Source organism: Triturus cristatus, chromosome 8, assembly GCF_964204655.1.
Source record: "Triturus cristatus chromosome 8, aTriCri1.1, whole genome shotgun sequence".
NCBI classification, from domain to species: domain Eukaryota; kingdom Metazoa; phylum Chordata; class Amphibia; order Caudata; family Salamandridae; genus Triturus; species Triturus cristatus.
This window is the reverse complement of record NC_140591.1, coordinates 1,108,468,310-1,108,492,223: the sequence shown is the minus strand read 5'-3', so window position 1 is coordinate 1,108,492,223 and position 23,914 is coordinate 1,108,468,310. Positions and strand designations below refer to the sequence as shown.

At 46.2% G+C, this 23,914-nt stretch overlaps 1 protein-coding gene across 5 annotated transcripts in view; it reads left to right on the top strand.

Moving 5' to 3' along the window:
- Positions 1-23,914, top strand: part of BEND2 (BEN domain containing 2) — a 354,255-nt gene that overhangs the window by 304,508 nt on the left and 25,833 nt on the right. For all 5 annotated transcript variants that reach the window (XM_085622663.1, XM_085622661.1, XM_085622664.1 and 2 more), the window contains one exon: positions 5,350-5,566. In XM_085622663.1, the coding sequence (XP_085478789.1) occupies positions 5,350-5,566 (217 nt within the window). The remainder of the gene's footprint in view (positions 1-5,349; positions 5,567-23,914) is intronic.

Here is a 23,914-nt window from a genome sequence, read left to right as displayed (position 1 = left end):
CAAATTTGAGCTCTGCACCCAGCTGCGACTGTGCTCCTGGTGGTGCAGTTTTGGTACTCACCTGGCCCTTGCCCCGTGCTGACCATTGGTCCTGAAGACTGGAACTGTAAGTTGATACTTACCTGTTTAACAGCAATATTGTTTTTCCCCTAGGATAACATTGTACTGTGCAGAAACCGTTCCAACTGTCGATTTTTGAAAGCAAAAAGTATTTATATTTAAAAACGTACTTACCTGCATGCAAAGATCTTGGTCTTAAAATAAAATACAATCAAAGCGTTTTTTTCTAAAATTGGTGTGGATCTCCTTATTGAGCCGTGTATCCATTTTTGGTCAATGTTGTGTAATAGATATCTTACAGTCCTCTGTGTTGGGCGTAAGGCTGCTTGCCCACCCTACCACTAAGAAAGCGCATTTGTGAGAGTTTGAGCTATTGGCATTGAAAATGACAATGCCTTTTATGTATGTGTTTTAAAACTTGCAAGCTGTGCGTAAACACGCACTTTTCTACATAGTCGTTGCTTAGGAGAAGCAAGGCTGGCAGTAACTGCGCCTCTTTTACTGCCAGACTTGCTTGTCATAAGCAAGGACTACAAGTACAAAGTGCTTATTTACGCACCGCTTTCAGGTTTTCAAAGCACATAAATAAAAGGTATTGTCATTTACAATGCCAGTAGCTCAAACTCTCGCAAAGGCGAGACCTATTGCATTGCAAATGTCCTTCTTTTAATTCATAACCAAGGCCTTCTACTAATGGGAATCGATGACAAGAAGCAGACACAGAAGCTGAGCTCCAAAATAGTTAATTGTGCAGCAGTTCAGTAGGCTAATGCACATGCTACACAGCCTGCACAATACCAGACACTAAAATAATGAAGTAACATAGGATACACAAAAACAATATGGAGCCTCTAAGATCATGATGATCTTGCCCAATCTACCTTGTTTGGAGACAAGATGACTTAGTTCTGAGAGTTTCTTGTCCTTAAAACCGGTGCTCCAGAGCTCTTGTTAGAAAGGAGTAGTCAAGACTCTAAGGCGATTGAGAGCATCCAGGTTGGACCATTTCTAAAAGATTTTGGAATTCAGGATTGGTAGAAGATTACTGGCGTTGGCAGAACCTATCATGAGCATCTTAGTGCTGAAACGAGATCTCTTGGACGCAGAAAAGAACATTGCTCTTTGACTAGCCTCCCTTTTGATGGCAAATACAATAGATTTTGCAATCAGTTTAATTCAGCAGGAATGTCTTTTCTGTGCGCATCAGGAACAGACTAACAATATAGCTTCTGAGACTGTTTTGCAGACGCTCTTTCTCAGAGCTGAGGGCCTAGTTGTATGCACTTGTAGATCAGTGGTGTGATGCAAATTACCACCACACCCCCACCCTCCCAGCAGAATGGGAGGAGAGTGTCCTGAGTCTCCTAGATATTCATTGGCCTCCCGCTGCATAGGGGACTCCCTGGAGGGCTAGGGGAACCAATGCTCCGCAGGGGCTGCAGGGGTGTGAGTTACGCCCCTGGCTTACATATGAAGTTGACATACTGAGAGCGTATAAACCTTCGCGTTGGCTTAAATTATTAAAGGGGAAATGGGTGGGTGTTATTAGGAATAAAAATGTATCCTGTCTACCAAAGAGATCTGCTATGCTAAAGTAATCGGCCAGGATCCCTGTGTCCAAATCCAACGTGTTATGCTATCCTGATGAGTTGCACACGGTTTGTTTCCAGTCATGGCACTGTTGAATATCTAATGCAGCATTCGTGCTTCACAGTATAAAAATATGGCATGTTTGTGTTTGAATTGTGAATTCCCTAGTTCAAAATAATTACACTGTTCCATTCCTAGATTACACAGTTGAGGCGCGTTCAACAGTCTCCATTCCCGCTTGAGAAATTGTGCATAGGGTGTATGCCCGACGAATATTTTACATTTTTTAGGTTCAAGTGAAAACAGTGAACGCAAATTGTAATGGGGGGGGGGGGCACTGTCACTGAATAAATGCTCCTGCTGGGATGAGGCGCACCTCTTCCAAAACGTGCCTGGCACGAGTGCTGCACCCATCCACTCTCGTTGGCACGTTCGTGGTAAGTGTGAGTGAAGTGCAGAAGCCGTGAAAGCTACCAGCGTGCAGGTCTCTCGAAGCCTTCATGTTCGACGCCTCGCGCCCGTCCCCAAGCTTAGATCCGTTTATGATAAGCTTGCAACGATTTTCCAAGCATTCAAGCAAGATAACAAACATAAAAACAACTACATCCGTCTTGTGGCGAATGTGGGAGAGGCAGGACGTGTGACTTTCTTGTGGCCGGTAGAGTGCTGATCGGCTATTCCCTTACATCCTGAGGGTGTTCGAGCTTCTCTCGAGGACAGCTCACCACAGATGTATGGTGCATGGTTTGAAAAAAGTCACTGCCCTTAGTGACGACTTTATTCGCGTTGTTTTGCTCCAGTATTTAAAATTCACTCATAGGCTTTACTTCACTTCTCACTGCTTCACATTGGCATCGTTAACTTCTTTTCACAATGAGCGCATTGACGTGGCTGCACCGCCCGTGCTTCGGTTTCTCAGAATGTGAACTCTGTGCACCAAGGCAGGTTCTTTCCCCCCCTAATTAAAGTCCTGTCCCGGGCACCCGCTTGGTTCTTACCTTATACCTGGGAAGTACGAGCATGCGCCTGATACTTACATTATATCTGGTAAGTAAAGCCTGGGTCGGGCACACGATGTATTGTTACTTTATGCCTAAGAATAAAGTAGTGACTTTGGCATGCGCCGGGTCCTTTTCTTATACCTGGGAAGCAAAGTCCAGGCTGGAGCACGAGCTGCATTCTTACATTATAGTAATGATAGTAATGTAATGTCGTAGCTCGAGTACGCTCTGGAATCATGTTACTTTATAGGTGAGAAGTAAAGTACAGGCTCGCGCACGCGCTAGGTTCTTATCTTATACCTGGCAAGTCTCAGCTTGGGTACGCGCTCAATGCTCACAGTATCCCCGCGCGATATTTACATTCATTGAACGCCCACGCTGGCACAGCAATGAACAAGTAAAGAAAACAAATGTTTAGCTGCTGCAGAAACGTTTTCTTTCAAACGATAACTTTAACTGTCAAGCCTTTCTCGCTGAGCACGGTGGCTGGCAAAGCCAAACAGTGGCTGAATCATTCCTGGCTGACTTGAAATTCATTCAATGGAGTTGAAAGGTTGTGGAAGTGTCGAACGTTATGGAAAGTGAGGGAAAGCTGTTTAGGAGCTATGACGTTTCAGTTCTTCAAGGATCTACTATGGAATATCGAAAGTAACAACATCCCGGTAGACGAATATTGAATACAGGATATAACAAGAGGCACTGAAGCTGACGAGGAGGGAGTGGGAGGGGGGAGTGGGGGCGGGCGAAGTGGTGCGGGCCGCAGTTGTAAAAGGCAGGGAGAGGGTGAGATTGAGGAAGGGAAAGATAGGGATCAAAGGAAAAAACAAGGGGGTGGCAAATGGTGTGCACTTTGATGTCCTCAGTGGCCGCGCGGCTCACTGAGGACATCAAAGCAAGTGATCAGGCAGTGCTTTTCAGGCTGCCAAATGGTGCGCGCGCCCAGGGCACATGCACTGTATTTGGAGGCCTGAAAAGCCACTGTTTGCACTTCCAAAACTCGCTTACTATAAGTCTCGCCAGAGCAGCGCTAAAGCGCTGTCTCAGACGAGACCTAAAAATGGGCTGGGTCTCGCTGATGGCAGAAGGCGAAACATACTGTTTTTTAAAGGTGATCCCTTACGTCCAGCAGGTGCTAAAGGCTAGCTTACCCACAAGTACCCTCTCTGAACGCACTGTGTACAAGAAAAGAAAAGAAATCCTAGCCGTTTTTGCTAGTTCTAAAAAATATGTTTCCCTCTCCTTCTCTCCATGGTTATTTGTCCCTGCATGATTTGAAAATTTTAAATCCAATGTGTGTCTTATTTTAAATAGCGTAAGCAAGCTCACTGCCTATTATACTGAGGGGGTTTGTTTAGAGTGTCCTTCCTAAGATAACACATCACGTTTTGTCCTCAGATTGGTCGCCAGGATTTACTGTACTCAATAGATCGTAAGAGTTTTTGCCACTTGTGCTCTTCAAAAGCTAACATGAGAATTCAGTATTTGGAAATTGGACGATGGCTGAGGTCGAGAATTGTTTCCAGACTGTGTGACAGTTTATCTTAGGGACAGTGATCATTGACCGAATAAGGCATTTTCCCTGATCAATACACTCACATGAATGTGGTGGGGGGTGTAGTAGCAAGTTATGGCTTTAAAACATTTTAATGGTAAATTTGGAGCTTTTCAGTATTTTGTATTATTATTATTTCTGAAAGATGAAGCATTATGCTAGACTAGCATAATGCTGTATTTTTTGCTCTTAATACATGTTCTATTTTTGTCTGCACATACCAAAGCTATATTTGAAGACCATACTAAATTCTGATGCATGTACATGAACTGCTCCCACACGTCAAGTTAAGGATAGCATTTTAATTTGCAGTCTCCAATTTCATAATCCTTCACATTAATATAGCGGTTTAAGATTTGCACTTTTATATGTTGCTTTTTTTATGCATACATTCTTTAGGAATTTGCTTAAAATGTTAATTTTCTAAACAGCCGCAGACCCTTTGAGAAGGCGTTGTGGGTCCCTAAAGGTCCGTGTATCTGCTGGACTAGATGAAAGTCCAGCCCTTATTATCAAATTGACTGGATTTGCTAAGGGTGAAGCTTTTGCAACGTATCTTCAAAGTTTGGTGCCCATCTATTGGAAGGAATACCATTCCAGAGCTCAGCCCACAATTTCGGAAGAAATTTCTTTTAAGCTTTGTGTCAAGAACAGATAAATAATTTGTCTAAGCTGTACCTCGGCATCTATTGCAAAATAATTATTCTTGTAGAACTCCAGAACTGTCTCAGTGGCCCTTGCTGCAAATACCTTTATTAAAATAACACTCAAAGGAATGCACTGGTACTTACCACAAAGCAAGGGTTATCAGACAACCACCAATAACTCTCTATCTGTCTCTGATGATTAAACTGGGTATGTTCTTAGCTGGTACTCCATGTCAGCTGTTAAAAGGAAAGCTTATGCATCATGCAGATGTCCTTGTACAGATGATAAAGGTGAGGAGCACCCAGGGCTGCAGTTTCAATTTTGAATATGAAATCTTTAAATAATTAAATATGGTTTCTAATTAAATATGTTTTCAAGGTTGTTTAGGGATTCTGGATATGGTACTCCATTGTCAAATGTAATGGACCAGGAAATCTGGATACCCTGGTACTTCTGTGTCTCTTAAAATAAGCACTTGACTATGTTTTCTACTTGTAGGACTTTAGTGAAGGGACCAAAACCAGTGCGGATGAGCCTCAACCTTCAATTTGTGTGGACTCAGACAACGATGACGATGATGATGACGTTTCCCCAGTGTCACAGACCGCAGCAAGCTCAACGGAATTAAGACCTCCCAACCCACCACTAAATAATGTGGCACAAGAAGGAGTGCCAAATGCATCACCAAATCAACCTCAGTCTGCAGAACCAATGGGTATGTCAGCAGCTGATCAAGTAGTAGCAGATGTAGTATTTTTCAATATTATTTTGTAATTATCCTGAAGGCAAACTGATAACATTCCAAAGCAAACAAAGTTTATTAGCATCACTATCACTTTGTGAATTGTGCTTAAGACTTTGATGTAAGTTGCATGCTACCTGTATTGTCTCCACGTACAACAACAGATAGTAGATGTTTTTAGTTACCATTTTTCTAACACGAAAAAAGTGGTGTTGCAGGAACAATAAAGTGATAACAAGGTTTTGAGGACCAACATGTAGGAAAGGGTTAAAAGTTGATTGTGAGATCATTTCAAATCCTAGCAATTCACCAAACCCCCCAGCGATGCCACGGACGTCACACAATCCCAGGAACTCTGCAACAAACTCATCTCCTACTTCCATCTGAAAATCAAGGCCCTCTACGACAATTTCAGCGAACAGATGTCGGACACCACCCCCCTCCCCACCACCGACAACGAGCCGACCATCACTACCTGGAATCCCGCTACCATTGAACACATCACCGCGACCAAGAAAAACACCCACTCGGGAGCCCCCACGGACCCCTGCCCACTGCACATTATCATAGGGCAGCCATCGCACTCGAACTAGGACAGACCATCGACGCCTCCTTCAAATCCGGCATTTTCCCAGACGACTGGAAGCGGGTGGAGGTCAAGCCCCTCCTCAAGAAGCCCACAGCCGACCCAACGGACCTGAAAAACTACCGGCCCATCTCTCTGCTCCCCTTTGCTGCCAAAGTCACCGTGAGGCTCGTAAACACTCAGCTGACCGCCTTCATCGAAGAAAACTCCATCCTAGACTCCTCCGCAGCAACCACAGCACCAAGACCGCCCTCCTCGCCGCCACTGATGACATTCACATGCTACTCGACCAGGGACACACTGCGGCCCTCATCCTACTAGACCTCTCCGCAGCCTTTGACACCGTCTCACAACGCACGCTCACAGCCAGGCATCACGACGCTGGAATACGAGGATCCGCCCTCAACTGGATCAGATCATTCCTCTCCAGCAGAACCCAGAGGATCAGACTCACTCCCTTCCTCTCCGAACCCATCTGATCAACTGCAGAGTACCCCAAGGATCATCGCTCATCCCCACGCTCTTCAACATCTACATGGCCCCCCCCCGCCGCCATCGTCAGACAGCATGGGCTCAGCATAGTATCATACGCCAACGACACCCAGCTCATCCTCTCCCTCAACGAAGAGCCCCCAAATACACCAGACTCTGATTCCAGGAAGGAATGAAGGACGTCGCGGCCTGGATGAAAGATAGCTGCCTGAAGCTCAACTCAGAGAAGACCGAGGTCCTCAGGCTAGCACCCTCCAACTGGGACAACACCTGGTGGCTCTCCGCCCGCAGAAGTCCACCCACCCCCACAGACCACGCACAGAACCTCGGCAACATCCTTGACTTCTCCCTCATTATGACTGCCAGATCAACTGTCACCTCCACCAATTTCAACTGCCTTCGCATCCTCCGAAAAACCTTCAAATGGATACCCCCCAAATGCAGAAAGACTGTCACCCACGCACTCCTAACCAGCAGACTGGACTACGGCAACGCCCTCTACGCCGGAATCAACAGAACTCTTCTACACAAGCGCCAAACCATTCAGAACGCAGCAGCCAGACTCGTCATCGGGACCCCACAGCACGAACACATGACCCAACACCTACAAGACCTCCACTGGCTCCCCGTCGAGAAGAGAGTAACCTTTAAACTTCTCACCCACGCCTACAAATCCCTCCACAACATTGGACCCAAATACCTCAACAAGAGAGTCTCCTTCCACGTACCCAAAAGGAACCTCCGCTCCGCCGACCTCGCCCTGGCAGAGACCCCCTGCATCCGCAAAGAACAGAACAGGCGGAAGAGCTTTCTCCTACATCGCAGCCAAGACTTGGAACGAACTCCCAGTTAACATCAGACGCTCCCCGACCCTGCACACCTTCAGGAAGAACCCCAAGACCTGGCTCTTCGACTGAACCGGAGCTGCATCCCCCCCCCCCCACCCTCCCCCCAGCACCTTGAGACCCTCGCGGGTGAGTACCACGCTTTATCAACCCCTGATTGATTGATTCTTTATCCTAAGCACCAGAGGTACAATTATACAATTGCTTCAACCTATGCACAGTGAAGGAGGCAACTTTAGGCATTATAAGATTAGTGCATTTGTCAAAGGTGTTTCTCGCAAGAGTTTATAGCCAGATGTACACACTACGGGACATCTGACAATTTTTTAGGGCAGATGTCTAGAGTCCACTACACTCTAAAATCAATCTGTCTCCAGAAGCTCCTCTAGCAGACCTGTTATGCTTCACTATGCTGGAGCAGAGATCTTCTTCCTTCACAGGTCCCCTTGCCAATTAAAAAACGCATCCTAATATCATCTTGTAGGATGTCCCAAATTCAACACATGAATGTTGAAATGTGCATTCAGGAAAGCTTGTGCCTTTCTACCCCTGAAGTTGAATCAGGTTGGCCAGTCCAAGCCCTCAAGCAGCCTCTTTTCAATCTCTTGATGTCTCCCACAAATGTCAGCTTTTTATGAACAGGTCACAGGCTTCAACTGGGACACACCTGTAAGAAACCTGTATGGTATATTCTGTGGATTTTGCGGACAACTAGCCTAAAGATTTTGAGAACTGAAGTGCAGAAATATACTCCCTGAATCCAAATAGCAAATTTACTCCAGCCTTCTGAACACCGTTCAAACATCAGTCATACACAGCATTTTCACCAGGATTTCACCACCACAGAAAACTCAGATACTCACTCTCTCGCCAAAAGGATCTACAAGAATGACCTTGATCAGGCTTGGAAACTGAAATTTCTATGCGTATTCTCTCTTCCACGGATGTAAATAACTATGTTGGCATTTGGTGCAGGTAATGAGAATTCAAAGGTTCCGAATATTTAGGTGTTTCAGTGATTTATTGGTGACCACATACACATTCGATAATGATTTTCACTGAACCTTCAATTATATTTACAGATATGATTGGACTCTACCCCAGACAACTCAAACCATGCTAAAACCACAGTGGTGTGCCATGATTAAAGCATGCATTACAATGATTTGTCTGTGAACATTATAATAGGGCAGACCGCTTTGGGCTGTACGTATAGGGCCTGCACCAGAATTACTAGGTAGACAACAAAGGGTGAGGCCATCTAGCACTGACATTTCAGTCAAACCACCACTAGGTTAGGCTGGTGTCAGGAAAGAGCCTTTAGCATCCTCTCAAATGCTCTTCCTCTAATCATGTTGTCTGTTTCCAACCAGTAGCCCGAGTGACTTGAGAAATGAGTTGGCTACAAGCAACCCATCCTCCATGTTCCTCTTTGGTTTTATGTCAGGATATCATTGACAAAAATATAATCTGACACAAATTTTGTGTCCTAAATGTCATTTGCAAAAATATTGTTCTGTTGGGTGTAGATTTACTCTCAACTCCAATGGGGCAATGTAGGAAGGTGGATATCTGACTATGGTTACCCCCAAATTTTTGCCTAGTGTCTAGCTGGTTTTTCGACTTAGTTGGCCTGAGATCCTGCTATTCAGGATCTCAGCCTGGCTGTTCTCTCTTTAAAATGGACTCCATGTACCCTAGGTACATACCCAATTGGTTGGATCACCCTGTCAGCCCCTGTACCAGTGTACACTAGGTACCCAGGGCATTGGTGTACCCAAGGCCTGCCAAGGGCTGCAGCATGTATTATGCCACCCCAGGCTTGGCCTAACAATTTGACACAACTGGCTGATCACTCAGCTGGGGTAAGTTGGTGTAATCACCTCTTACTTAGGTGTAGTATACCTATACCTAACCTTAAATGGGACACCTGGTAACCTATAAGTCACTCCTATGGCAGGCCTTAACAATCCTGAAGGCAGAGTGCTTGGTTCCATGTGAGATGGTGCTCTGGCATGAGCTGAGCCTGTCTGCAGTGGTCGGAACAACTTCCTTCTACTGTTTCCAGATATCGTCATACCATATACTCTTAAGTGCATTATGAACCTCGCGGTTAAATGCTATCTTTGGTTTGGCTTTATCAAAACATGTCGAGTAAGGTGTCATACGAATTGGAATACTAACCCCTCGCCAATTCTGGCGACGGGGTTAGCATTCCACCCTTCTAGAGGGACACGACATGTACAGTACCTGAAACCCGGGTAAAATCAGACATAGCCTCAGCTCCACAAAATGGATGCTGCCACCACAGACACAAGTCTGCCCTCCTGCTGCTGGGAGTCCTTCCAGCTTGGGAGGTGTGGACAAAGGGTTTCCTGCCAGGGGAGGTGCATGCACCACCCCAGACAGGATTTTGTGTATTGGTCAGGTAGGGCTTGAAAGAAACCAGACATGCCTGTGGCTCACAAGGAGCCTCGGTGCATATGCCAGTTCAAACCGGTCCTGGGGCACACCAGTCCCGGGCCTGGGGCGAGCTGGACAAAGGATTGGGGGTGTAACCACCCCCCTTCCTGGTCCCACCCCTAGGGAGGGACCTAGCAGGTAGTCCGGCCCCTAGAATCCGAATAAAGGTAGGAGCTGTGTCCTAAGACTTCAGACATCCTGGAATCAACTTGAAACTAAGAAGAAGACGGGAACTTCGACATTCTGCTGCACAGAAGACTGAAGAAAATCTCCCCTGTGGTCAGGGAGTGACCACCTTGCTAACGCAAGCACCATCCAGCGAATCACCGTCTGCTTTGCCGCCGCCTCCCGCCGGAGCCCGAGCCCAGAGACTGACAAGACCTGGACCTCCAGACCTCTCACCGCCCGATCCACAGTCCCTGCAAAGAGGAGACCCGTGGAGGCACCGAGACACGTGGAGCCAGCCATCTTGGAACGACTACGACAAGCTGACAAGTGCAACAACCGAGGCTCCCTCCAAGTTGTGCTTTGGGTCCTGAGAAGCCCAACCCTCGAGCGGCATCTGCACCAAAGGTGAGCCCTCCAGCATCTCCACGATCTGCGTGGGGCCCTTCTGCATTTTGCCACTCGACGCGCCTAACCGGTTGCTGGCCCGCTGGCTAGTGGCCATCTTGGCGACGAAATCTACGACAAACACCGCTGGTCTGGTTGCTCCAGACTGGCCCTTGCTCCCCTCCAAAGGAGCAATCCATCTGACCTTGCTGGTCAGAACCAACAGCTGATTTCCGAATCCTCCTGCAATTGCTTTTGCCAAGGCTTGTTTGCTTCGATCAAGTCGCCAACACCGCCGACAGCGAGAGCCTGCGTGGGACAGCTCGTGAGCCGACTCCTGGACGTCGTCGACCTTCAGGGACCACGTGGCTGCGGAGACAAGCTACCCCTCATCACCTGTTTGCACCCGACATCGCCTGGTACCCACCTGGTGCCACGCTGGTCACTGGCTAGTGACTGTGAACACTGTCCCCTCTGCTTACAGGTCTTCAACATCTCCGATCCACTCTTGGATCCACTGCATCTCTTCCCGACCGACCGCCTGCAGCATCTTTGTCCCAGGCTCAACGGAACAGATAGAAGAAACCCGACGCACTTTGAGGCCTATGCACCCGCTTCCTGTGGGTGAGGTAAAGCTGGCACACCTGTGCCCAAGTGTAGTAATACATCTCTAGTGCCTGTGTTCCAAATCTTAAGTTCCTAGGTCATCCGGAAGATTCCTTTTGCAGTAACTTTGTACTTTTTACGCACCCATTGAAACCTATGGGAGCCCGCGTGTGACTATTTGCTCTGCACACGCCACCCGTGGACCTCCTGGTCACTAACTGACGTTAGCTCCTTGTAGGCCCAGCGATTCTAGAGGCCCTAGGCCTTTTCCCTTTTCTGTTCGTGGTACTTATACCACTATTTTAGTATATGGTTCGAGTGGCCACCAGGGCCTATCCATATAAAGTGCAACTTCTGTGTATTCTGTTATAATCTTGTTTGACGATTTGTGCTCCTGTGCTCATAAAGAGACTAGGGGTTACTTTGAGAAATAAATACATATATATTTTGAATATATATCTGTGTGGTGTCCTTTCATTGGTATAAAAGGGGGTTACTATTGGTAAAACAGCCTGCTTAACACGCTTCACGAGTTTAGCCTCAAAGACTGCTTAGCCTACGCTACCACTAGGGCAGCTAGTCCTAAAAGGTTGACTTACAACCACACCATAAGGGTTGCTTGGCATGGTACAAGGTGGTCACTAGAACTAGTGAACAGCATATACCAGGCCAACTTCTCACATTGGTGAGCAGCGGTTGGATTTGAGCTTGCTGTGTTTTACCATTGTAATCTCTTGGTTACCAATTGAAAGATCACATAGGTACCTGTAGGTACATATAAAACAAGATTAGATATACATAAGTTCTACTGAACTTAGTTGTTGTAGAGCAAAGGGAGTAGCACACCCTGACTACAACTACTAGATAGGTTTAGTAGGTAAACCCAAGTGTAGGTAGATTGCAACACATCCACCCACACTTAAGAGCAATGGCCGGGGCAGAGGGGTCCACGGTACCCATCTCTGTTGAGAGTGACCCCCAGAGGGCACCATCCAGCTTTGCTACCCTTAATCAGAATGAGCTCAGGCATTTGGCAACTCTTAGAGGCCTTAAACAGCCCAAGAACCCAAACTCTGCTGAGCTCAGAGAGCTCTTACAGAATGATGAGAATCAGAGAGCACTCAAGAAAGCTTCCCAGTTAGCCCCCTTAGGGTCAGGAACAGGAGGCCCCCCTTCTGAAGATACTACAGAGGTACCCAGTTCCAATAGCCATCCCTTAGATGAGAACCATACTACAGGGGAGGAAAGAGATGGGGATACAGATGTGAGTGGGGATGAAGGGAGAACTAGCCCAGTGCCAAGTGTTATACTTGGCCCAGCTAAACTAAGGCTGTTGGGGACTGACAGTGGGTTCACCCCATTGGATCTCCCCAGTGGACTTAACACAGGGCTTGGAAGGCAAAGGAATCGCTCAGGTGACTCCAATGCTTCCCATGGCTCTAGAGGCTCTCAAGGTCACTCCAGAAGGAGACTGACCACCCCTCAGAGGAGGGAGCATGAGGCCAGAATGCAGGAAGCCCAGCTGAGGATCAGGAAGCAGGAGCTAGAAGTAGCCCTGATGGAAGAAAAACTGAACAAGGCTAGGCAGCCTAGAGAGAGTGGGTCTATACCCACTGGTGGCAGCAATGTCCCTAGGGACAAAGATAGGGTCTTTGACAATAGGAACCTGTCCAAGATTGTGCCCCCCTACAAAAGTGGGGATGACATCCACAAATGGATGACTGCTCTTGAGAGAGCCTGCAAAGTGCAGCAGGTTCCTGAAGACCAGTGGGCAGCAATCTTATGGCTCTCCTTTGAGGGGAGAGGCAGAGATAGACTCCTCACTGTTAGAGAAGAGGATGTCAGAAATTACAGAGTCCTGAAGAGTGTCCTAGTTGATGGGTTAGGCTTAACCACTGAACAGTACAGGTTAATGTTCAGAGACACCCAGAAGACACAGACTCAGGACTGGTCTGAATATGTGGAATGTGCCACTAAGGCTTTGGAGGGTTGGTTGCTGGGAAGTAAGGTGTCTGATTATACAGGATTGTACAATTTGATGATGAGAGAGCAGATTTTAAGTAATTGTCAAAACCAGCTTCTCCATCAACACCTGGTAGACTCAGATTTGACCTCTCCCCAAGAATTGGGAAAGAGGGCAGATAAATGGGTCAGGACCAGGATCAGGCCTAAAAACCAGGGTGGTGACCAAAAGAAAGATACCACCAAGCCTCAAGAGAAGGGTGGGGATAAAGAAAAAGAGAAACCTTCCTCAGGGCCCCAAAACTCCACACAGGGTGGTGGGTCCCAAGCTCCCTCCTCTACCACAGCTAAAAAGCCCTACTGCCATGAGTGTAAAACTCCTGGGCATTGGAAAACTGACAGCGGTTGCCCAAGGGCTAAAAACAAAACTGTTCCTCCAATTACTCCTGTCACACCACCTATTACTGTCAGCAGTAATCCCCCAGGTGGTGGGAGTGCCCCCAGAAATCTGGGTGGGTTTACTTGGGGAACACAGGGGGACCCTGGCTTAGCCAATTCCCCTACAGCAACCACTCTTGTCTGTGATGGTGGCATGGGGTTTGCCAACTTCACTGCCTGTCCCAACACCTTGGGTAGGTACAGACTGGAGCCCTACATCAATGGTACAAAAGCTGAGGCCTACAGAGACACTGGAGCTAGCATCACAATGGTGGCCCATTGGCTAGTTCCCTCTGAGCAGCTTTTGCCTGGTTTCTCCTACCAGGTGACTAACATTGATGGCAAACAAAACAGTCATCCCATGGCAGAGGTATGTCTCAGCTGGGGAGGGGTCACTGGCCCTAAAAGGGTAGCAGTGTCCCCAACCTTGCCTGTAGACTGCTTACTGGGGAATGACTTAGAACTCTCAGCCTGGGCTGGAGTTGAACAAGACACCCATTCTAAAATGGTAGGCCTGTCACAAAAGGGTAGGGGGGTTGTGCCATTCACAACCCCTGTCCAAATAGATTTCCTCCCTGAAAAGGTTGGAAGGGCAGTGGTAGCCACAGCCCAGGCACAGACAGACTTCCCTGTAGAGACTGGCAGGGCTGTGACAGTCACAGCTCAAACACAAACTGAGTGCCCCCCTGAAAAGGTTGGCAAGGCTGTAATGGTCTCAGCCTATACTCAGACTGACATAGGTGTAGTGAAGCCTGAAACAATGGATCACTCCACACAAACTGAGAGTAGTGGGGAGGAAGAAAAGTCTCCCTCTCCCCAGACATTAGGAAAAGGTCAGCCTCCTCAGGGATCTGACCTCACCCCTTGTGAAGGAACTGCCCCAGAGGTAGCCAGGCCTGGCCTGGCAGAGCCTCTGATGTCAGTGGCCCCTTCCAAGGTGGGACCCAGTCTGGTGCAGGTAACCTGCCTCTCTCTACCCTGCCCCAGTCAGCCCAGGACTGCAGAGGTCAGGGAGGCCAGTGGACCCCCAGAGGGCCCCTGTCCACAAGAACCCCCCCATCAAAAGAATGAGGATTGCCTGGCTAGTAGCCCTAGTCAGGTGATGGGTAAAAACATTCCTGAGGGATCTCCTTTACAGGTAGTTAGGGACCTCCCCCAGAGGGATTCTGTTGGGCACAGGCAAACCTGGGACCTTAGGGCCCCAAACCTGACCTGTCCCTCCAGTAAGCCCACAAAAGGGACCCAGCCTCCAGCTTTAGGTAGCCAGAGGCTGACCCTGAGAGCACAGTGCAACTCAGTTAAGGAAAGAAAGGCATCCATGGTGAAGGATGATTGGAGGAAGCTGAGGCCTCACTTTGAGGACACTCACTTCAGTACTCCATCTCAACACCAGCCTTTTACTTTGCCAAGACACGCCAAAGGTAGAGATTCCCTATGGTGGAGACCCTCTGATACCCTTAGGGTGAGGGATTGCTTAGTGGACCATGAGACAGGGGGTAACCATGCCAGTGCTGGTTCCTCCTTATATGGCCACTTGGGCAATATAGGCTTACCTGGTCAAGGTCAGCCTTATCTCCCTTCGTTTGGGGGGGGGTTGTGTAGGAAGGTGGATATCTGACTATGGTTACCCCCAAATTTTTGCCTAGTGTCTAGCTGGTTTTTCGACTTAGTTGGCCTGAGATCCTGCTATTCAGGATCTCAGCCTGGCTGTTCTCTCTTTAAAATGGACTCCATGTACCCTAGGTACATACCCAATTGGTTGGATCACCCTGTCAGCCCCTGTACCAGTGTACACTAGGTACCCAGGGCATTGGTGTACCCAAGGCCTGCCAAGGGCTGCAGCATGTATTATGCCACCCCAGGCTTGGCCTAACAATTTGACACAACTGGCTGATCACTCAGCTGGGGTAAGTTGGTGTAATCACCTCTTACTTAGGTGTAGTATACCTATACCTAACCTTAAATGGGACACCTGGTAACCTATAAGTCACTCCTATGGCAGGCCTTAACAATCCTGAAGGCAGAGTGCTTGGTTCCATGTGAGATGGTGCTCTGGCATGAGCTGAGCCTGTCTGCAGTGGTCGGAACAACTTCCTTCTACTGTTTCCAGATATCGTCATACCATATACTCTTAAGTGCATTATGAACCTCGCGGTTAAATGCTATCTTTGGTTTGGCTTTATCAAAACATGTCGAGTAAGGTGTCATACGAATTGGAATACTAACCCCTCGCCAATTCTGGCGACGGGGTTAGCATTCCACCCTTCTAGAGGGACACGACATGTACAGTACCTGAAACCCGGGTAAAATCAGACATAGCCTCAGCTCCACAAAATGGATGCTGCCACCACAGACACAAGTCTGCCCTCCTGCTGCTGGGAGTCCTTCCAGCTTGGGAGGTGTGGACAAAGGGTTTCCTGCCAGGGGAGGTGCATGCACCACCCCAGACAGGATTTTGTGTATTGGTCAGGTAGGGCTTGAAAGAAACCAGACATGCCTGTGGCTCACAAGGAGCCTCGGTGCATATGCCAGTTCAAACCGGTCCTGGGGCACACCAGTCCCGGGCCTGGGGCGAGCTGGACAAAGGATTGGGGGTGTAACCACCCCCCTTCCTGGTCCCACCCCTAGGGAGGGACCTAGCAGGTAGTCCGGCCCCTAGAATCCGAATAAAGGTAGGAGCTGTGTCCTAAGACTTCAGACATCCTGGAATCAACTTGAAACTAAGAAGAAGACGGGAACTTCGACATTCTGCTGCACAGAAGACTGAAGAAAATCTCCCCTGTGGTCAGGGAGTGACCACCTTGCTAACGCAAGCACCATCCAGCGAATCACCGTCTGCTTTGCCGCCGCCTCCCGCCGGAGCCCGAGCCCAGAGACTGACAAGACCTGGACCTCCAGACCTCTCACCGCCCGATCCACAGTCCCTGCAAAGAGGAGACCCGTGGAGGCACCGAGACACGTGGAGCCAGCCATCTTGGAACGACTACGACAAGCTGACAAGTGCAACAACCGAGGCTCCCTCCAAGTTGTGCTTTGGGTCCTGAGAAGCCCAACCCTCGAGCGGCATCTGCACCAAAGGTGAGCCCTCCAGCATCTCCACGATCTGCGTGGGGCCCTTCTGCATTTTGCCACTCGACGCGCCTAACCGGTTGCTGGCCCGCTGGCTAGTGGCCATCTTGGCGACGAAATCTACGACAAACACCGCTGGTCTGGTTGCTCCAGACTGGCCCTTGCTCCCCTCCAAAGGAGCAATCCATCTGACCTTGCTGGTCAGAACCAACAGCTGATTTCCGAATCCTCCTGCAATTGCTTTTGCCAAGGCTTGTTTGCTTCGATCAAGTCGCCAACACCGCCGACAGCGAGAGCCTGCGTGGGACAGCTCGTGAGCCGACTCCTGGACGTCGTCGACCTTCAGGGACCACGTGGCTGCGGAGACAAGCTACCCCTCATCACCTGTTTGCACCCGACATCGCCTGGTACCCACCTGGTGCCACGCTGGTCACTGGCTAGTGACTGTGAACACTGTCCCCTCTGCTTACAGGTCTTCAACATCTCCGATCCACTCTTGGATCCACTGCATCTCTTCCCGACCGACCGCCTGCAGCATCTTTGTCCCAGGCTCAACGGAACAGATAGAAGAAACCCGACGCACTTTGAGGCCTATGCACCCGCTTCCTGTGGGTGAGGTAAAGCTGGCACACCTGTGCCCAAGTGTAGTAATACATCTCTAGTGCCTGTGTTCCAAATCTTAAGTTCCTAGGTCATCCGGAAGATTCCTTTTGCAGTAACTTTGTACTTTTTACGCACCCATTGAAACCTATGGGAGCCCGCGTGTGACTATTTGCTCTGCACACGCCACCCGTGGACCTCCTGGTCACTAACTGACGTTAGCTCCTTGTAGGCCCAGCGATTCTAGAGGCCCTAGGCCTTTTCCCTTTTCTGTTCGTGGTACTTATACCACTATTTTAGTATATGGTTCGAGTGGCCACCAGGGCCTATCCATATAAAGTGCAACTTCTGTGTATTCTGTTATAATCTTGTTTGACGATTTGTGCTCCTGTGCTCATAAAGAGACTAGGGGTTACTTTGAGAAATAAATACATATATATTTTGAATATATATCTGTGTGGTGTCCTTTCATTGGTATAAAAGGGGGTTACTATTGGTAAAACAGCCTGCTTAACACGCTTCACGAGTTTAGCCTCAAAGACTGCTTAGCCTACGCTACCACTAGGGCAGCTAGTCCAAAAAGGTTGACTTACAACCACACCATAAGGGTTGCTTGGCATGGTACAAGGTGGTCACTAGAACTAGTGAACAGCATATACCAGGCCAACTTCTCACAGGCAATATTTTTGTTAACAAATTTAGGACATAGTATTTTTGGTAGACCATATTTAGTCCATGATCTGGTGCTATGACCCCTCTCAGTGTCCCTTTTGGCAGCATGTCAGTGTCGAGATGGCAGCCTTCTGCCAAGCAGGTGCTTTCTCTAGCATCTCTTCAGCAGTGTACCTTAATTCCTAATTTCACTCTGCCATGCTCAAATTCCTCTCACTGTCACCACTCCCATCTCCTCCATTTTAACTCCTTCTCTCTCCTACTCCTCATCCATTACCTTACCTACTTCCTTCCTACCTTCTAGTCTGAAGTCTATGCTCAACTGCCAACTGGCACTATTACTCGAGCCCTTGAGATACTAGAGCAGGGGCCTCTAATAAGACCTACGTATCTACAATGAATATCATACCGAGTGTGCTAATAGTGACTGCATCAAACAAGATTGCATTAGTGGCTCTTCATTCCACATTACCAGTACTGGTCACCTCAGTGCATCAGGCATGGTTGCCAGCGGTAATGTGAAGAAGGCTTTATCAATTTGGAATGGCACCTCTATACGGTTAATACATGATAGCCATAGCTGCAATGCCCCTGGCACGAAAGTAATAACATTAGTAATACTTTTTCCAATGACTCATGATTTATCTCTCAAATATCACCTTTAAATATGTTTTTGAAATCCAACTATTTTTCTTCAAACATGAACTTATGAGCTCTTGAAATTACACATTTTCATCTCAAGTACACGCTTTTCAATTTTGGGATTCATATGACAATTTGACCAAGCAAAAGCGTCTAATTTAGTAGACCGAATTGCACATAGGAGAGCTACTTACAGGTAGCGGGAGAGCTACCAGTAGCTCATGAGCTACTCCTTGGAGAAACCTGTACTAGAGTATTGCTGCTGAAAACCACTTCATACACAGGGCTTCTTCCTGATTCCCAACTTTGTTGTCCCCATCTTTTATCGCTCCTGGTTTCCCTTTCCCGACTTTCCTGCCACCTCCAATTTTTAAGGTAACCTCAGAATTGTGTAGCGTGCTATTCAGTAATCCACTTTGAGTAACTATTGAGTTATGCTAATTGGTGTTATGTATTTTGAACGCTGGCCAAGTACTCCCATCCTGCTGTTTTATTTTGAATCTCAGATCAAAGAAGTAAGTGCTAATACTTTCATATGTTCCAGTGTTTTTCTTACTAACATAGGGCAGCCCTTTTGCAAGACACTAAACTTGACTTCCCCGTACAAACACATTTTTCAACGTATTTAATGTATTTTATAAGATATTATGTCAACTCAAAATTCTACGTCTCCAGAAAACACAGATTGGTTGTGGACCAGGTGTTTGTATCTGTATGGAACACACACTGTGACCCGTAGTAAACTTTTTCAGGTACGTGCAAAAATGGTGGAAGTATATACAGTGTTTAAGTGAAAATATTGCATTTGACAGCCGGAAAGCTCCCCATACACAAAAGGTGATTATTTTCAGGCCTTTTTCAGTAATTTGGTGCCACCACTTGTTGGTGCCTTAAGGTTGCAGCCTACTTTGCCTTATGGGAATCCCAGCCCTGGACACATCAAACATAGAGCCTGTAGTTTTTGGTTTGTAACAAAAACAAGCCTATTAACCAATCGGAAGGCAGCATTTATGAAGGACAACGGCACAAGCCAATGACAAATATGGGCAGAGAGTGGGCGGGGCTTCTCTTCTATACTCCACTACAGCAGCTCGCCTGAGCAGTGCATGTTCTCTGACTCAGGCTCGAGCCAAAAAGAACAGGAGTAGCTTTGGCTGCAGACTGTTTCCTACAAGTATTTCTCAGACAACTAAGCTGTGCTTCTTTTGAATCTCTTCCAAAAGGCGATTGGGCTTGTTCTCAAAACGGTTTTTAGAAAAGCTGCCTGAGATGGGCTCCTGTGAGTTCGTAGTTGCACCGTTGTAGAAACGCATTTTTTCTTCAGTTTAACGGCACTATGTTATCCCTTCTTAATGAAAGAGTGGAGCCGCTCGCTCTTCCTGTCTATTTCTACTCTCTATTTTAACTAAACAAAAACAGAGAAAAGAACCTAAACATTGAAGACCGTGGTATACGATTCCAGCATTATATTTGTGGAAAGGTCCACCTATGTAGGTTTTCATAAAATCTGTACCGTGGTCTCATTAAGACAATGATCCTAAACTCCTTGATGCACACTTAAAAGGGAGTCCTGCCACTTGTCATCTGCATCCTGGAATGCAGAAGAAGAAAATGCGTAGATGAGGAAAGTTGAATTTTTAAAAATTAAAAAAGAAAAGCCGAAAACTAGAGTAAAACCAGCTGGACAGTACATAAAGTTTGGGGCCATTAAGTGTAGAGGAAAAAAGTTTCCTTTGTCCAGTCCTACATCTCTTAACAAGAGCCTGCAGAAGGCATTCTAGAATGTTTGTTTGATTTCAGCTGAGGTTTTGAGATCTATTGCAACAACATTCACTGGATGGCCCCTTTAAAAGCACCAATGGAAAGACAGCAAAACAACACCAGTATAATGGCAGGAGATTGGCACAGTGTTGTCATTGCATGCAATTTGTAACGATAACTCATGTTTGTAGGTTTGATGTATTAGGAGTTTGCAGAATTAATGGCAAAGGTATTGTATTCTTTACTTACTTTTGTGTCGGCCTTCTTCAGCAGTGGGCTTCTTTTGACTAGGAACCTTCATACTTTGGCTTGTGACATTGTCAATCACATCTCGGATCAGACAGCAATAGTATTTTTGTCACAGTTTTTTTATTGGCTGTGCTCATATGTCCTTCTGCCTCCACTGGAATGCTCAAGGGACTATTTTATAGACTGTGAGCAGCCCAGCCTGTACTGGAGAGCAAGTGCTGACGAACACGTGAATTTGAGAAACAAGAAAGAAGCATTGGCAAAGAGTTTTGAATCCTAAAGTATTGTATAAAACCTGTGCTGCAATGCAAAAAAACTCAAAAAATTGCTCCCTCTTTATGATGCATTTATGAGGCAAATCAGGAAATGTGCCATGATTCAGTGAACTTTTGAAATGTTAAATAGCCCCTCAAACATTTAAGTGCAAACACCAAACAATCAATTGCACAAAGTGAGAGAGGAATACTCCTCTGGTCAGAGGCAAAATCCTCTCAGTATGTCAGCAATAGGTCAATCTAGACCAAATTCAAAATGAGTGCTGTAGTAGAAAAAAAGGAACTATTTCTAAGTCTTGCCTACAGATGTTTTTTTTGTTGAGGACCTATTGCGAACAATGCCAATGCACAGGGTAAGCTTTGGGTCAGGATTTTTTTTAATTACTTGTATTCTTCTACTGCTTAAATTCTGCACTCCGTGTGTTTTCTTGCTCTCTGCTCCCTGTGTGCTGCTTCCCTCTTAACATCCACGCCCACCCATGAACTTTCAGTGTTGATGTTGATCCTCCACCAAAGCTAGTCTGTTGCTTACCCCCACCCTCTCTGTCCCTCACTGTCACACTCAACTTGCTTTTGTTTTGTACATTTCAATCCAACCTCCACACTCAGGTCCATCTCTATCTACCCTTTCCCCTTTAATTTACTGCTCAAAGATGGGCTTTCGTTATCATTGAAAAGTAAATTAAAGCAAAAATGAAATGGCTGCCACATCATGATGCACACGCCATTGGAAGTGCTGTAAGAAATTAGTAGCGCTCAACTTTAATCAGTGATGGGGAGGGTTTTCCAATGCAGTAGACTAGATCAAAGCCTCTTGTTACATCCGTTATAAAATGAATGATTCAAATAAGTTTGGGGGAAGCACTAAACATGTGTTGACTTGATGAAGAGCTGGAATGATGGATTAAGAATATGAATTATTCTTTGTTTTGGCATTGTTAGCCATTAGTTTATGTTGCCACATGTTTAAACGTATATGCATTTTGAAATCAGATCTAAATACATTGAGCAAACATATGCAAAACATATTTAGATACATTGTGTGTCAACAGAATAAGCCCATTCTAATTATTTTTGGCCATGTTTCACTGGTGCGTTCTTGTCACTGACAAAACTGACACTTCAGACCATGGTCCAGGTTTAACTGGTGAGTGCTTAATTTTTGAAAACCAAAAATGTGCATTTTTCTAGACCTCCCTTTCCCAATACCAAGGCTGCTAAGTCTTGATTCAACCTAATGTATCTTTCTTCCACCGTCCTGCACTTCCTGTTTCTCTATCTCACTGTTGCAGTTTCTTTGTAATTCCTAGTTTCTCACTTTGTCATTATTTCTGTATCTTTCTATTCCTTGTTCTTCCCTTTTCCTCCTTTCTTTGGGTCAAAGTGCCATGATGAAGAAAGTTCAAGTCCCCAAAAATGAGTGCCAGTGCCCTACACCACGGTCACAAGTTAAGCATAGAAGCTAGGCCAGAGGAAGCGTATAAATGATGAAAATCAAGAAAGGCAGGGTAACTAATAAAACTCTACAGCATAAGAGTGCGCGTGATTATACAGTTACTAGGTTTTACCTACTCGAACTTTCCTTAGGGGAAAGACCTTACGCTGTCTCACGCCTTCCCCCAAATGCCATTTAAATGCACCAACCAATCTAATAGGGTACCTTGTCCTTTGCACCAGACTTCCAAAAGAGCCAATTACACGTAAGTAGAGGGTTTACCTCTGCCCCATGCCCATACTGACAGTCTTGGTGTACCCTTGAGGACACAAACTGTCTGTTTGAGAGCAGAGATTTGAAATCAGCATAAACCTACAGTTTAGCATGTGCTTCCTACATACATCTTTTAAGTCTGACGATACCCAAGACCTTTTGATTTTACTAAAATTATGTTTATAATACACTTACTTAAAGAGGCTTTCAGCAACTTCTCTTCTTCCTTTTGTCTATTGTTAAGTCATTCCCATTTTGATTCCACCCACTACTGCATACAAAATGGGGCAGTAGATCAGCCTACTCAAACCAATAGTTAACTTTACTTAGAGTGACTGCGTTTTGGTCTGACAATGAGAATATCAGCACACAAGATAGTTCCCTTCACTGCCAGCGGTTTTGCTTCTACTTAAAAATTAATTTAGTGTTGGCTTTGTGTTTAGAGCCTAATGTGAAAGCAGGACACTGTTGATGTGAACTCCGGGCACATTCAAGCTTTATCAGTTCCTGACTCCTGCTAATACTGTTGTAAATTCCCATTGGAGTGGCCGTGGTTTATCTGGCTGCTACTACTTCAATAATATGAAACAGTTGTGGAGAACAGAGCCTTTTGAAAGACAACAGTAATACAAACAACAGCTCACGCAAACCCGGACTATAATCTCCCAAGTGTGCTCTATCTGTGCAACCCTACCTGACTGTCATTCTTCCTTCCTTTTTGCATTCTTTCTTGTCTTCTTGCCTAGTTTCTTTCTTTTCCCCCTTATTACTTTATTTCCTTCTTCCTTCCTTCTTCTTTGCCTGCTTTCTTTCTCTCTTCTTTCTTTGTTTCCTGCCTTCTTTATTTTTGCCTTCTTTATTTTTTCTTCTTTATTCTCTTCACTTTTTTCTCTTTCTTTACCTCTCTCTTTCCTCTTTGTTTCTTGACTTCTTTCTTGCCTTCGTTACTTCTTTCCTGCCTTGTTTCCTTCTTTCCAGCCTTCCTTATTTCTTGCGTTTTTCCTTTGTTCTTTCTCTTTCTTTCTTTCCTTCTTTCTTGCACTCTTCCTTTCTTGCCTGCTTTCTTTCTTGCCTTCTTTCTCAAAGGCTGACTTAACTTTCAACTATGTCATGCTGCCCTTTCACAAGGTAATATCAACAATACAATGAATGGGTGCTTTAGTTGAATTATAACATTTAACAATAGAATCACATTTACAATTGTGCACTGAAAACGGTGTCCGTGCTCCTGTGTCAGCGGGAGTGAACTGCAAGGGGAGATTGGAGAAACGCTGAATATATACATTTCACAATACTAGTTAAACAAACAAAAATATTGACATTGAAACACAACAATTATGAAATAGACCAGTCCTTCACTTTATAATTAGAACACATGGCAGAATTATCATTTAGGCATCA